Source organism: Chelonia mydas, chromosome 2, assembly GCF_015237465.2.
Source record: "Chelonia mydas isolate rCheMyd1 chromosome 2, rCheMyd1.pri.v2, whole genome shotgun sequence".
Taxonomy (NCBI): domain Eukaryota; kingdom Metazoa; phylum Chordata; order Testudines; family Cheloniidae; genus Chelonia; species Chelonia mydas.
In genome coordinates this window covers 221,382,269-221,397,404 of record NC_057850.1, presented here as the reverse complement: position 1 = coordinate 221,397,404, position 15,136 = coordinate 221,382,269, and the positions used below count along the sequence as shown (strand labels likewise).

Here is a 15,136-nt window from a genome sequence, read left to right as displayed (position 1 = left end):
ACAGTAACTCCTCACTTAAAGTCATCCCGGTTAACATTGTTTCGTTGCTGATCAATTAGGGAACATGCTCGTTTAAAGTTGTGCAATGTTCCCTTATAATGTCGTTTGGCAGCTGCCTGCTTTGTCCTCTGCTTTCAGGAAGAGCAGCCCGTTGCAGCTAGCTGGTGGGGGCTTGGAACCAGGGTGGACCGGCAGCCTCCCTATCAGTTCCCTGTGAAGCAGCCACCCAGCAGGCTATCAGTTGCCTGCAGTTCAGCTGTCCCTCCCTTCAATGGCATGTGCTGCTCCTGCCGTCTGCCTTGGAGTTGCTCCCCGAGCCTCCTCCCTTGTGGGGGGCTAATGTCAGGGTGTCCCCCTCCCCCTAGCTACTGCACCCCGCTTACCCCATCTCCATAGAGAAGGTGGGGGACATGACAGGGCTTAGGATGGAGGAAGCTTCCTGGCAGCAGCTGTGGTCTCAGCTTGCTGATTAACTTAACAAGGCAGTATACTGAAGAGTGGGTCAGCATACTTAAAGGGGAAATGCACATCTCTTCCCCCACCCCCCTCCCCCCCACACACACACTCTGCCATGCTGTCTCCCCTCCCTCCATTCCTGCTGCTTTGTAGAGTGTGAGGCTAGATTAACAACGAGTTAATCCCTTGAGGCCTCAGCCAATTGCTAGTTCATCATTTAGCGGTAAGGCATTCCTTGGGAAATATCCCACCCTCTGACTTCACCATCTCAACCAAGCTTCACAATCATCATTGCTATGTACGGTATTAAATTGTTTGTTTAAAACTTATACTTTGTGTGTGTATATTATATAAAAAAATATACACATCTTTTTTGTCGGCAAAAAAAAAATTCCCTGGAACCTAACCCCCCCCCCATTTACATTAATTCTTATGGGGAAATTGGATTCTCTTAACATTGTTTCGCTTGAAGTCGCATTTTCCAGGAACATAACTACAACGTTAAGTGAGGAGTTACTGTACAGGTTTTAATAGTAGCTATTCAGATAAAACTCTCTTCACTTGGTAATTTAATTCTCATTTGAACTGGCATTGCCGGTAGTGTTTCCCAAATGCTTGGTGGTAGCAAATAACTTCTGCACCAAGGTCTGCTTATGTAGTCATATTTTGCTTCCTGAATACCCAATCCAGAGAGCAAATCTCAGTGTCTGAACTTGTTTTTCCACCTCCCAGGCTTTAACTTTGCTCATTTATAAGGCCAAATTCCATTTTATCCTAATCAAAAGAGTTGTGAACTCTTCCAAAACAAATTAGGGATGTTAGCTCTGTGTGAAACATATTTTCTCCCTCCAGAGGGGAACAGAATTTTGCAAGTTCTAGGGAAAGAGCCTGATTTGGGAAGCTTGGAAAGGCTTCTTTTGTTCTACTGCCTCTAACAAATTTGCTTTCCCAAAGAAAAGGGGAAAATCTTCCTTCCAAATCCAGCTTTCTTTCAGAATTGGCTGCTTGGGTTTTAGGATATTTGTGGCATAATCATGACCTCTTATTGCATATGGAACATCAGGTGTTGTATGGTCAAGAATCATTCACAAGAAAGGCATACCATATTAAAAAGACTCTTTTCTGTGGATAATGCTGTGGAATTTCTCCATATCCATAGTCTGCAGTATTTTCTCTCTGTTAAAGCAGTAGTATAATAGAGTAGGTTCTGACTTATGTAGGTTCACCACATTTTTCAGCTGACATCTAAGTCTCTGTATTTAGGGTCTCCAGTCCATGAAATATGGAACAAACTTAAATAACGTAAAGAGTATTTGGATTCTTAATTCCTTATATGTCGGTTGCAAATGTGGTGTTCTTCGAAGCAAATAACATCTAAATTATGTATAGTATACATGTAGTTTCCTATAAGCTGCTACCTCAGGCTGTGATCTCTTCAGATCTCAAAACCTAACCACCCTCAGACCTGCTCAATATTTGGGAGGTGTGCAAGGAAAACCATTTGTGGTCAGATAGTTATGCTGGTGATTCGGTAGATGGAATTATTGTATTTCAATTCTGAACTAATTCCTGCAACATGGCATTGAGGGCACTATTGCTGAAGGTGTCATTTTTAATCAGAGATGAAATGAGATTCTCATAAACTCATAGATATTAAGGTCAGAAGGGACCATTATGATCATCTAGTCTGACCTCCTGCACAATGCAGGCCGCAGAATCTCGCCCACCCACTCTTGCAATAAACCACTAACCTATGTCTGAGCTATTGAAGTCCTCAAATCATGGTTTAAAGACCTCAAGATGCAGAGAATCCTCCAGCAAGTGACCCGTGCCCCACGCTGCAGAGGAAGGCGAAAAACCCCCAGGGCCTCTTGCAATCAGCCCTGGAGGAATATTCCTTCCTGACCCCAAATATGGCGATCAGCTGAACCCTGAGCATGTGGGCAAGATTCACCAGCCAGATACCCAGGAAAGAATTTTCTGTAGTAACTCAGATCCCACCCCATCTAACATCCCATCACAGGCCATTGGGCCTATTTACCATGAATAGTTAAAGATCAGTTAATTGCCAAAATCATGTTATCCCATCAAACCATCTCCTCCATAAACTTATCGAGTTTAATCTTGAAGCCAGATAGGTCTTTTACCCCCACTGCTTCCCTTGGAAGGCTGTTCCAGAACTTCACTCCTCTGATGGTTAGAAACCTTCGTCTAATTTCAAGTCTAAACTTCCCAATGGCCAGTTTATATCCATTTGTTCTTGTGTCCACATTGGTACTGATCTTAAATAATTCCTCTCCCTCTCCGGTATTTATCGAGAACAATCATGTCTCTCCTCAACCTTCTTTTGGTTAGGCTAAACAAGCCAAGCTCCTTTCATAAGACTGATTTTCCATTCCTCGGATCATCCTAGTAGCCCTTCTCCGTACCTGTTCCAGTTTGAATTCATCCTTCTTAAACATGGGAGACCAGAACTGCACACAGTATTCCAGATGAGGTCTCACCAGTGCCTTGTATAACGGTAATAACACTTCCTTATCTCTACTGGAAATACCTCGCCTGATGCATCCCAAGACCGCATTAGCTTTTTTCACAGCCATATCACATTAGCGGCTCATAGTCATCCTGTGGTCAACTAATACTCCAAGGTCCTTCTCCTCCTCCGTTACTTCTAATTGATGCATCCCCAGCTTATAACTAAAATTCTTGTTATTAATCCCTAAATGCATGACGTTACACTTCTCACTATTAAATTCCATCCTATTACTATTACTCCAGTTTACAAGGTCATCCAGATCCTCCTGTATGATATCCCAGTCCTTCTCTAAATTGGCAGTACCTCCCAGCTTTGTATCATCCGTAAACTTTATTGGCGCACACCCACTTTTTGTGCTGAGGTCAGTAATAAAAAGATTAAATAAGATTGGTCCCAAAACCGATCCCTGAGGAACTCCACTGGTAACCTCTCTCCAGTCTGACAGTTCACCTTTCAGTATGACCCGCTGTAGTCTCCCTTTTAACCAATTCCTTATCCACCTTTCAATTTTCATATTGATCCCCATCTTTTCAAATTTAACTAATTCCCCTAATTTGCTAATTTGTGATTACTAAAGATCCTATGATACTCTTTAGAAGATTAGTGTTGTTTAGCCCTGGTTAGAATTTGATGGTTACATTTTACCTAACTTCCATCTATATTTTCAGTTAGTTAACGTTTACTTTCTACATAAGAACAGCCATACTGGAGTCAGACCAGTGGTCCATGTAGCCCAGTATCCTGTCTTCTGACAGTGGCCAATGCCAGATGCTTCAAAAGGAATTAACAGAACAGGGCAATTATCAAGTGATCCATTCCCTATCATCGAGTCCTAGCATCTAGCAGTCAGAGGCTTAGGGACACCCAGCGCATGGGGTCACATCCCTTACCATTTTAGCTAATTCTTTTTTTAATCCAGTTAGTTTTGTTCTTCACAACGTCCCCTGGTAATGAGTTCCGCGGGTTGACTGCATTATGTGAAGAAGTACTTTTCTTTTGTTTGTTGCAAACCTGCTGCCTATTAATTTCATTGGGTGACTCCTAGATCTTGTTAGGTGAAGGGGTAAATAATACATTCACGTTGTCCATATCATTCATGATTTTATAGACCTCGATAATATCCCCCTTTAGTAGTCTCTTTTCCAAGCTGAATAGTCCCAGTCTTTTTAATCTCTCCTCATATGGAAGCTGTTCCATACCCCTAAATATTTTTGTTGCCCTTCTCTATACCTTTTTTCATTTCTAAAATCTCTTTTGAAATGGGGTGACCAGACCTGCCCTCAGTATTTGACGTGTGGGCACACCATGGATTTATATAGTGGCATTATGATACTTACATTTTACTATATATCCTCTTCCTAACATTCTAATAGCTTATTTGACTTTTTCCGCATATTGAGCGGATGTTTTCAGAGAACTATCCACAGTGACTCCAAGATCTTTCTTGAGTGATAACAGCTAATTTAGATCTCAATATTTTGTTTGTACAGTTGGGATTATGTTTTCCAATGTGCATTATTTTGCATTTATCAACACTGAATTTCATCTGCCATTTTTTTTCTTGCCCAGTCACCCAGTTTTGTGGGATCCCTCTTACTCTTCACAGTCAGCTTTGGACTTAATTATCTTGAGTAATTCTGTATTATTTGCAAACTGCCACCTCACTGTTTACCTCTTTTTGCAGATCATTTATGAATATGTTGAACAGCACAGATCCCAGTACTGATATTTGGGAGATACTGCTATTTACCTCTCTCTGTTCTGAAAACTGACCATTTATTCCTATACTTTGTTTCCTATCTTTTAACCAGTTAATGATCCATTAAAGGACTATCTTTTATCTCATGACTGCTTAAAACTAGGCTTCAAACTTAGTGTGGCTGAGAGGTTTTTAAACAGTTGCTGTATTATTTTCTAGAGATGTATTTCATTGAGTAAAGGGGTTTCTCTATATTCATTAAGTTAATTGCAGAGCATTTGAAAAGTGGTATACACTTGTGGGCTTATCTACAAAGTGGAATAATGCATCTTACAGGGGTGTGATTTCTAATGCGCACTAATGTGTTGCGTGCTGACAAGTCCATGTAACCTGCTGCACTTTAACACAGCTCTGTCTGAAACAGTACTATGTTAAAGTGAGCTGTGGAAACTGTAGTGTGCACCAGCAGGCTCTACATGGGCCAATTTAATGCACAATATGTTAGTGCGCTTTAGAAATCACACCCTCACACTGCACATTGCTGCTCCCTGTAAACAAGCCCTAAATATGCCTTATGTGCATTCTGTCCACTAATCCATCAAGCCTAGAACCTGTTCTAATGTTCCAAAACTGAGCAGTTTTCAGACTGCTTTAAAAAAATTAAAATGTCTAACACACCAAAGATGTGGCTTACTAGCAGAATGGTAAATATTCTGTCATGGACCAGTGACAGGTTTAAAGTTAATGTTAAAATTCTGCTTGATTTACAGGAGAGCTAGTTTAGATACTGTGTGAATTCTAAAATTTCTCATTCAGAAGCCTATCCTGATAAACTTTTAGAACTAGACTGAGAGCTAGGAAAAATACGAATACTTTTTAAAGCTCTACTAAACAGTCTGTAAAATATATTGCATAAATAGAAATATAAATGTTTTATTGACACTCATTTACAACGGCTGGCAAAAATCCCGCACTACTGCCAATAAAGCTTTTATACTACTCAGTGTATATTCTCATTCTTTCTGTTTTTGTATGTATACTATCAAAATAAATGTTAAGCTGTTTGGGCTACTTTAATATGAAAGGCATTTTGTAAATATACAATGATAAACATGGGACCTTATTTCAATGAAATTTATTCTTATCAAACTTAATTTTAAAAACCTCTGAAATGTATTCATTGGTGGCTTTTCAAATCTCCACTTAAAAGCAGGTTGTTTGGTCAGAACTCTTCAAAGGATGACTGGCTTGTGTGTTTAAGATGAGGAATGCTTGCAGCATACAGCAAAATGTCTTCTGAGTTAAAGTGTAGGTTTTAGTTTGCATGACTTTCCACTGACTTTACCTAATAAGGCAATCTTTCAAAATTATAACTACTTCCATTTTAAATAACAGATTACTTTGGTTTAAAAATAACTGCATTTTCTCAAATCTGGTGCCGTTCTGGTGCATTTGTCATTTTAAGAGTCTAAATAAAAAAAACCTCAATATATTTGGCAGTCAGAAGTGTTGTAGTACCCCATAACATAGTCATGCAAGAATAAAAATGTGCAACTCATATTTTTGTATCCAATGTTCTTGTTTTAGTGTAAATCTCATGAAGACCAAATTAGACCCAGAAGGACTAGGAATCATATTACTGGGTCCCTTTCTGCAAGAATTCTTCCCTGAGCAGGTAACGTAGATGTTTGGGTTTTTTTTCTCCTTCTTATGCCATAGAACATTTTGTATTTCACTAAATAGGATTCTTCAGTGATGCATTAAACATTCATACCTCGAATGTGGATTTTTGCAAAATTATTTAGTCTAATAAATGTTACATTTCTTTGATTACTTCGGGTCAGCTGGTAACTCTTTGCACTGTTCAGTTCAGTATAACTGTCCTATGTGATTTAGCATTCCAAAATGTTTAAATGAAAAACTGTTCTAATTTGTAACCTTCGCACCAAAAAGCAATCTCCGCTGAAGCTGCCAAGTGTCAGATAAGTAGAGCCCTGTACGGATGCATCCGATCCGTATCCACAAAAATTATCTGTGGATATCCGCAGTTATCCGTGGATTTGCAGGGCTCTACACTGGGGACCAGGCTGAGACTCCAAGGCATATTCTCTCTCACTATATAACTTGAAGCTATAGTTAGTAAACAAAATAGCCTTATTAATTTCAGCCATGTTTGAAATACAGGAAAATCAGCATTTGTCAAAGTTATGGAAACTTTATTTTAAAGATTCTAAGTGTTACTAAGGAAAAGTGAAACAGCCACAACTATTTTAAAAGTATACTTGGCAATGCACCTTTTAAAGATGTAATATTGATGAGAAAAATGTACTGTAGTAAAACAATACTGCAAAGTGTAACACTAAGGTATGTCTACACTACGAAATTAGGTTGATTTTATAGAATTCGGTTTTATACAGTCGATTGCGTATGTCCACACTAAGCGCATTCAGTTGGTGGACTGCGTCCTCACTACTGTGGCTAGCATCGACTTACAGAGCAGTGCACTGTGGGTTGCTATCCCACAGTTCCCGCAGTCTCCGCTACCCATTGGAATACTGAGTTAAGCTCCCAATGCCTGATGGGGCAGAAACTTTGTCGCGGTGGTTTTGGGTACATATCGTCGGGCCCCCCTCCCTCCATGAAAGCAACGGCAGACAATCGTTTTGCACCTTTTTTCCAGGGTCCTGTCCACCGGCCCCACTCAGCCCGCTGCCTGTCTGGGTGATCGGAACCCCAGGCAGGCCATGGGCTGAACGGGGCTGGGGGACGGAGCCCCAGACCGGCAGTGCTGCCAGTCTGGGGCTCCAGCCGCTGGCTCCTGCCAGCCGGGGTCCTGGCCGCTGGCCCTGCTCAGCCTGCTGCCATGCTTTCCATACCACGGCAAGCATGGAGCCCGCTCAGCTCACCATTACCGTACATCTCCTGGGTGCTGCTGGCAGACGCGGTACTGCATTGCTACACAGCAGCAGCCCTTGCCTTCGCAGCAGATGGTACAGTAGGACTGATAGCCGTCATACGTCTCCTGGGTGCTCCTGGTAGTCCTCGGTGAGGTCGATCAGGGGCGCCTGGACAGACGTGGCTATCCTCCTGTTAGAGCACGAATGGGAGTGACTCCAGGTCATTCTCTTCTTTAAGTTTTCTCATGGAGATTCAGTCCTGCCTGGAATATCATGTGAGTTGGAGGCTTCTGCCTCAGACTGCTCTCCCAGTGGGCAGGACTGCGTGGTCGCACCTACCCCAGCCTGCCCCTTGCTCCCATGGCTCATGGAGCCTGGACAGTAGTAAGGAGCAGTTCAACTTGTGGAATGACAAATCCAGAACGAGGATTGTACTCTATGGGCCACGTTACGATTATTTCAGAGTCCTAGATAGCACTTAGTCCCTATAAAAGGCTTCATGAAAATTTTCCCCTGCCCTTAACAAAAATGTTAATTTATCAGAGCAGCTGAAAGGGTAAGAAATCCGGGACTATAACTTAGAGAGAGCTTCCATATTATTTAACTTATAATTGATATAATTCAAAGTAACATTTCACAGCGCGGTCTGTTCTAAGACTAAAAATGCAGGAGGGGAGTCAGAAAAAGGAACAGGGACCTGTTTCCGCCCAGGTTGGAACTGGGGACCTTTCGTACGTTAGGTAAATATGATAACCACTACATTACGGAAACCCAACGTGAACGTATCCCTCGCGTAGGCCCTATTATACTTTATGTAACGTGTGGTTGTGTATTATTAGTTTGGTATCTCAGGGGGCTTCTCTTTTTTTGCCACAAACTTTGCCAAATGCACAGGAATGTTTTCTCTAGTTACAGAAGCTACCTGATGCAATGTCTATATCTATGGCCTTCCTGCTCACAAAGCAGTCATGCCCCCGCCCAAGGCTGACACATGTGCATGTGACACAGCGACCTGGCTCGAGCAGGAACTCTAGCAAGGCATGATACTTTTGCTGTTAAGCAAACACAGCAATTCTTTCCTGGACTCTGCCACTGAATGCCTCCATGCATTAAGCTGTGCCCTATCAGTGTGGGAGGACTGCATGAGCTCGGAAAACATGTAATCGCGAGTGTGGGTTTTTTGCCTTCTAATCTGTGATGACCTCAGGGATGGAGATGATGGGGGAGCGTAGAAACATTCTGGGGGGACTGCATGGTCACCTGTGCTGCTGAGTTCGCCACACTGGCCAAACAGGAAATGAAATGCAAAAGTGCGCGGGGCTTTTCCTGTGTACCAGGCTAGTGCATCTGAGTTCAGAGTGCTGTCTGGAGCAGTCACAATGGAGCACTCCGGGATAGCTCCCAGAAGCCAATACTGTCGGATTACGTCCACACTACCCCAAATTCGACCCAGCGATGTCCATTTCAGCACTGATCCCCTCGTTGGTGAGGAGTACAGAAATCAATTTTAAGAGCCCTTTAAATCGACAAAAATGGCTTCTTCGTGTGGACGGGTGCAGGGTTAAATCAATCTAATGCTGCTAAATTCGACCTAAACTTGTAGTGTAGACCAGGGCTAACACTACAGTGATTCTAAAATGTAGGCTGCAGCGTTCATTTTCTTAAGATTGAAAGTTTCCAGAGCTGTGGAACCACTAGAAAGTCTTCTGAATTAAATTTTATTTCATACGAAAACTGATATGTTGCAATTATTGACAAGTCTGGAAGCAATACACCACTGACAAAGTGGAATTAGTTATTTTATTAAATTTAAATACCACTCTTTTTAACTACAGACATGATTCTTCTGCACTTTTTGGTAAGTGAAGAAGGAATTCTTTCTTGGAAAGAATTTATTAAATCTTTTACTGAGTACTTAAGCATTCTAACTGTATCAGACTTAACAGTTTTAAGTGGCTAGTATGTTTGGGTGTTGAACATGAGACACTTCGGAGGCCCAATTCTCAGAGTGTATATGCTCAACTCTTTAAAAAAAAAAAATAATAATAAATAAATAATTCCACTTCCAGATATCCAGTTGGGCACTGAATCATTAGTCTCTTGAACATTTTGGGTTGCCTAATCTATTAACAGGTAGTGGAACTGATTGACTGGGTGTTGTATTTTTCTCCTATGAGGGGCCTGGAAAATCTTCAGTATCTTGTATCTTAACTCACTTCCTCCCCTCCTCCCACCCCCCTCCCCCCAACCTACTTACCCCTTTTTCATCAAGCAAAGTAATTGTAAAGAGAAAAAGGGTGCACGTTAAACTGATTTTATGATATAAAATGAACTGTCTTGTTTATACTAGGACTCCAGGGTTCCAGAGTCATTCACTGTATATCACTACAATGGATTGAAGCAGTCCAATTATAATGAAAAGGTATGATGATCTGAGAGAAAATGAATTGGGAGCTGCTTAGGAAAAACCAGTAATCATGACCATGTGATAGCAGTTCACTGTCTTATGTGAAATGAGTTGATGTCAGTGCCATTCCTTGTGTCCATATTGCAGAACTGCCACCACATTTGACACTGAACAGCTGGCCAAGTAAAAAATTTTCAGTAGAAACTTGTTTTGCACAAATTTTCTGCTTTCCACAGAAAATTGATTCCCTCCCCCTCCCCTTCCCCCCCGGTTTCCCAAAACCAGAAGTATTTCAATTTGGGAAATCTACCTCATACACCAGTTCTCTTCTATATACCATGCTCTCTGGTCAAACCATATTTACTGTGATACACCAGTCACTCTTTTGCAGAGAGGAGACAATGCATCATGGGAGATGTAGTTGGACCCAGAGGGGAGAATGGGGTTTTGAGACAGATGAACTTAAACTCCCATAAAGCACCACAGCAGCATTTCAAAATCAAAATTTCTGGTCTTGGCCCAAAAAAATTGATATTCAAATTTCTGTCAAATCAAAGATTATTCTTCAAAGGAAAAAACATTTTTCAACCAGTTCTAATTAGCACCTTTTGCTACCAGTCTGAGTAGAGATCACAAGGAATGAATAGACAGAGACAACTACCAGTGAGGAGGTCCTTCCAGAAAATGCATTTTGATTCAATCACCATTTAATGCTGGTTGAAATCAGAGTAATTTGGGATTATAAAGTCTTTAGAATTAATTGCTATGGAACTTCCAACAGTCTCATATTCCAAAATGTAGGCAAAGGTACTCAGATTATTATGATTGCCTAGCAGGTTGGATTGATTTAAATCTGATTTTAATCATAGGTTGATAATTATAGGTTGTTACATTTCTTCAGATTGTTAATTGTAACATTTTTATTATGCTTCAAAATGGTGAATGAGGCAGTTCTAATTTACTAATTGACAAGCTTTTGCTTGCTTTTTTTCAAGTTTCAATTTCAAATGGAAATTCAATTTAAAATGCACAAATATAGCATTTTAATTTTTTTTTAATTATTTTAAATGTGCTGATTACATACAAGAGAAGTTACCAACCTTTATTAAAACTCATTTTCCATTTAAAACTAATTTATTAAACAAAGGAAGCATTTTCTGTAGTTAGTGAATTGACTGATTATTTCTGGTTACCATGTCCTTCAAAATTTTAGAACTAGTAGATCTCATTCTTTCACATTTTGTTTTCCTTTTCCAATCTATGAATAATAACTATCTTTCCTGCTTTTTCAATACATAATTGGCTTCTTAAGTTTGAATTAGGTCATTGAACTGAATTTACTGAATGAACTGAATTATTGAATAAACTGAAGTGAAGAAAACATTCTCTCTGCACCTTGCAAAAGAGACTAGTGCTGTCAAAAGCTGGTTTCGCATTTCCAGCAGACTCTGGTGTCAGGTGTTTGAACTGGTGGCAATCACTGGCTAATGGTTTGACTTTCTTTAAAAATTGTCAGCAATCATGTACTGCTTAGTATTATAGTATTTAATTTTAATGGATTATAATAAGTTTGAGCCTTAACATAGGATGACAATTTCAAATTTAATTGTAAATTTTTTTTAACAAACTGATATTTATTGAAATGAAAAGTATTTGATTTTTTTAATCTATTTTTATCCACTCTGTTGCCTGGTTATTTTGTATACATATACATGTTTTTTAAAGTTTAACCTTACCCACCATATATTTGTAACAATGATCTTCTAGAGAATTCTGGCTATTATCTTTAAACAATATCGCTGCTTTATTCCATTTTATGAATTAAACTGACTACAACAAGGGCTTCATAGTATGAATCTAATTAACTCTAGTTGCCTTGAATCCAGGGAATAGGGGACTAGCTGATATTTTGAAAATAAGAGTACATTTAACTTTGGGACAGGTAAGCTGTAGCAGTAGAAGTTATTTTCCTGTAACTTTTGTCTACTTTACTTTAAGACCAAAATATTCAAACATGTTTTGCTAAAGTTGGGCACCTAAAGAAGTGACCTGTCTTTCAGAGGTGCTGAGCACCTGCAGCTCAAATTCAGTGCAAGCTGTGGGTGCTGGTCACCTCTGAAAATCAGGCCACTTAGTTGGATGTTTAAATTTTATTCTGTGTGCGCTTATTCATGAAAGCATGAAATACGGAATATAAGATTTTGTTCATCCTCATTGTTAACCCTTATTTTCATGTGTACAATTGTATTGGTTGTCAATTTCTTTTCATTTGTTCTGTCTACTGACACCTGTGTTATGTTAATTCACTCCTCCCTCTTTTCTGTTGCATTTGAATGAAAAATATCAGATTGTTTATGGTAACATGTACCAATATGAGCAAATTTCAGTGCTCTAACTTCATAGTTTCAGAGTAGCAGCCGTGTTAGTCTGTATTCGCAGAAAGAAAAGGAGTACTAGTGGCACCTTAGAGACTAACCAATTTATTTGAGCATAAGCTTTCGTGAGCTACAGCTCACTTCATCGGATGCATTCAGTGGAAAATACAGTGAGGAGATTTCCGATGAAGTGAGCTGTAGCTCACGAAAGCTTATGCTCAAATAAATTGGTTAGTCTCTAAGGTACCACTAGTACTCCTTTTCTTTCTGCATAACTTCATAGTGTTTCCATATATAGAGACGCAGACTTTGGTGCACTGAAACTATTCTGCTTCAAAACTATGCTATTACTCATCTGAAAATTTGGTCAAAACATGATTTCTGACTTTCTTGTAAGACTTGTGCTCTACTATAAGGAAAGATTTGTACATGTTTTGCCTGTTGTGCTTTTTCATCTTATCTAAAGCAAATTGAGTTTGTTCAATGAATGGCCTATTGCCTCAGACTTTTTGCATCATTTAAGTTTTCAATTTTATTTTTTTTCTGCTTTGGCCTTTACTGTCAGTATATGAACAGCATAACTAATCTGTGACCTGAATAGAAGTTTCAGGCATCAACACCTACCAGTTAGATACTCTGGATCTCATATTTCAATAAATGTGAACCACTTGTGTAAAACTTTAATTTGATTTGAGTTTTTCCTTTTGTTATGAAAAGCATGCTTTGTGACAAGTGGCTTCCTACACTGTGAAAACAACATTCTGTGTCTATCTTTAAAGGTATCTCAGGAAATACACTGAAGTAGATGGTTTTATTTTGACAGGTCATGTATGTAGAAGGCACAGCAGTTATTATGGGCTTTGAAGATCCAATGCTACAGACTGATGATACTCCAATAAAGCGCTGTTTGCAAACCAAATGGCCATATATAGAATTACTCTGGACCACGGATCGATCTCCTTCATTAAATTGATGTGTTTAGAAGAAATACTATACTACTGTCTAATGCTTTACTGGGGGATTAAGAATTGGCATTTGCTGAAAGCAGTATACTTGACTGTATGAAACTGTACACTGGTATCATTGATAAATTGTAAATAATGATTACAAACACTTTTCGGTGTTAATTGAAATATTTACTTTTTTTAATCAGATTGATTTCTCTTTATAATAGTTTGTCATTTTTTGGCCATTGTGGTAGTATTGTGAGTTCTGTTCTTTTAAAAAGGCCTACTTATACCATCTGAATTTGCCATCTCATAAAGATTTGAAAAATGTCTAATACTGCAGTATCTGCATGTTAGGTATCAAATTAATCTTTCAACAGTAAAGTCATTCTCTGTTTGCTTCCTCTTGAATCTTTTGGGCACGTTTTATTATTTAAATTATACTGGCTTACGTTACAGTATCATAATTTGTGGTCTGGACTGGCCTTGCACTGAATGTTTAAATGAGCTTAAACTCTCTGCAGTTTTTTTTAAAATTTGGCTCTAACTAAACTTTTACAAAAATGGTAAAATTGGGAATAATTTCTAGACTCCTACTACTTAATATAAACCATAAAAGCCGTTTCTAGGCGGTTGTATATTGCTATGGCTTAGCTATCTGGCATGTTAAAAGTGAAGACAGTATGAGGAAAAATAAGTGTGTTAATATTTATTCAAAGTTGTATAAAGGAAATGTAAAAAATCAACAGCAGGAAGAATTTGTTCTATAATCTTTAAATTGTTCAGATTTATAGTATTGCCAAATACCTCTTCTCAATTTGTCCAAACAACAATGTAAGCCAGCTTTATTGTATGTGTTAAGTGCATGAGAACATCTGTTATTACATGAGTATATGTCTTTATTTATTATCTAGTTGTTAGCCCTAAATAAAAACTTTTCCCTGAACTATGACCTAGCACTTTCAAGTTTATTTTTTCAATCTGACCTGTTTACTTCCTCTTCAATTTCTTTGTATTGAAAAAATAACTGGAGAGTAGAGGAGCTAAAAATGGACAACTTTTGAAGTAGAGTGATCTCTTGTGGATATAAACACAAGTTAAAGATAACTAAAGGATGACTTTAGTGCAGTTGACCCACTTAAACTTTCTGTTCACAGACCATAAATGCATAGCATATATTAATATCAAGAGGGCTGAGAATTCATGTTTAGAAATTTATTTTCTCCACAATGTTTAGGTGGGGATACTTTCTTTTTATGTATAAATAACAGCATGAGTTAGCTTGTTTCCCCATTAAGCAGACTTGTGCTGTTTGAATTGTCAAAACAAAGAGTCTAACAAAACACCTGTATATTGGAATATTTTCAGTGTAAGTTATCTAGTAATGGCAGAGAGAAATAACAAGGTTACCTGCATGGCATTTTCAGTTATATCCTCTGTATAAGCATAGAACCAGCTACTAGATTTACATCTGGAAAATGTCAGCAGTGAAGTGCTACTCCTGGCTACATCCACATTCATTCCAAATACTTAACTCCGTAATTAACACTGCTCCTGAGTGCAAAATTGACAGCACTGAGAATATCTCAGTTTCAAAAACCAATAAAATAATGCAGAATTATATTTTCCTGAAAAATTATCTTCTCATGGTCAGTAACAATTTGAGAACTTTTTAAAAAATAGCCTTTCGTGTATCTGGACCCAAGTTTAAAATGTCCATTTATCTGATTCAAATTGGAACATGAATATTTTTCACATGTGAACCTGATCACATAAATGGGAATAGCTGTAGTGCATACCCTCTCTATCCATGGAACTG

At 38.8% G+C, this 15,136-nt stretch overlaps 1 protein-coding gene across 2 annotated transcripts in view; it reads left to right on the top strand.

Moving 5' to 3' along the window:
- Positions 1–14,269, top strand: part of MINDY3 (MINDY lysine 48 deubiquitinase 3) — a 95,195-nt gene extending 80,926 nt beyond the window's left edge. For both annotated transcript variants that reach the window (XM_037890768.2, XM_027820974.2), the window contains 3 exons: positions 6,279–6,366; positions 9,939–10,010; positions 13,194–14,269. In XM_037890768.2, coding sequence (XP_037746696.1) covers positions 6,279–6,366; positions 9,939–10,010; positions 13,194–13,343 — 310 coding nt within the window. In that variant the 3' untranslated portion in view covers positions 13,344–14,269. The remainder of the gene's footprint in view (positions 1–6,278; positions 6,367–9,938; positions 10,011–13,193) is intronic.
- Positions 14,270–15,136: the final 867 nt, after the last annotated feature.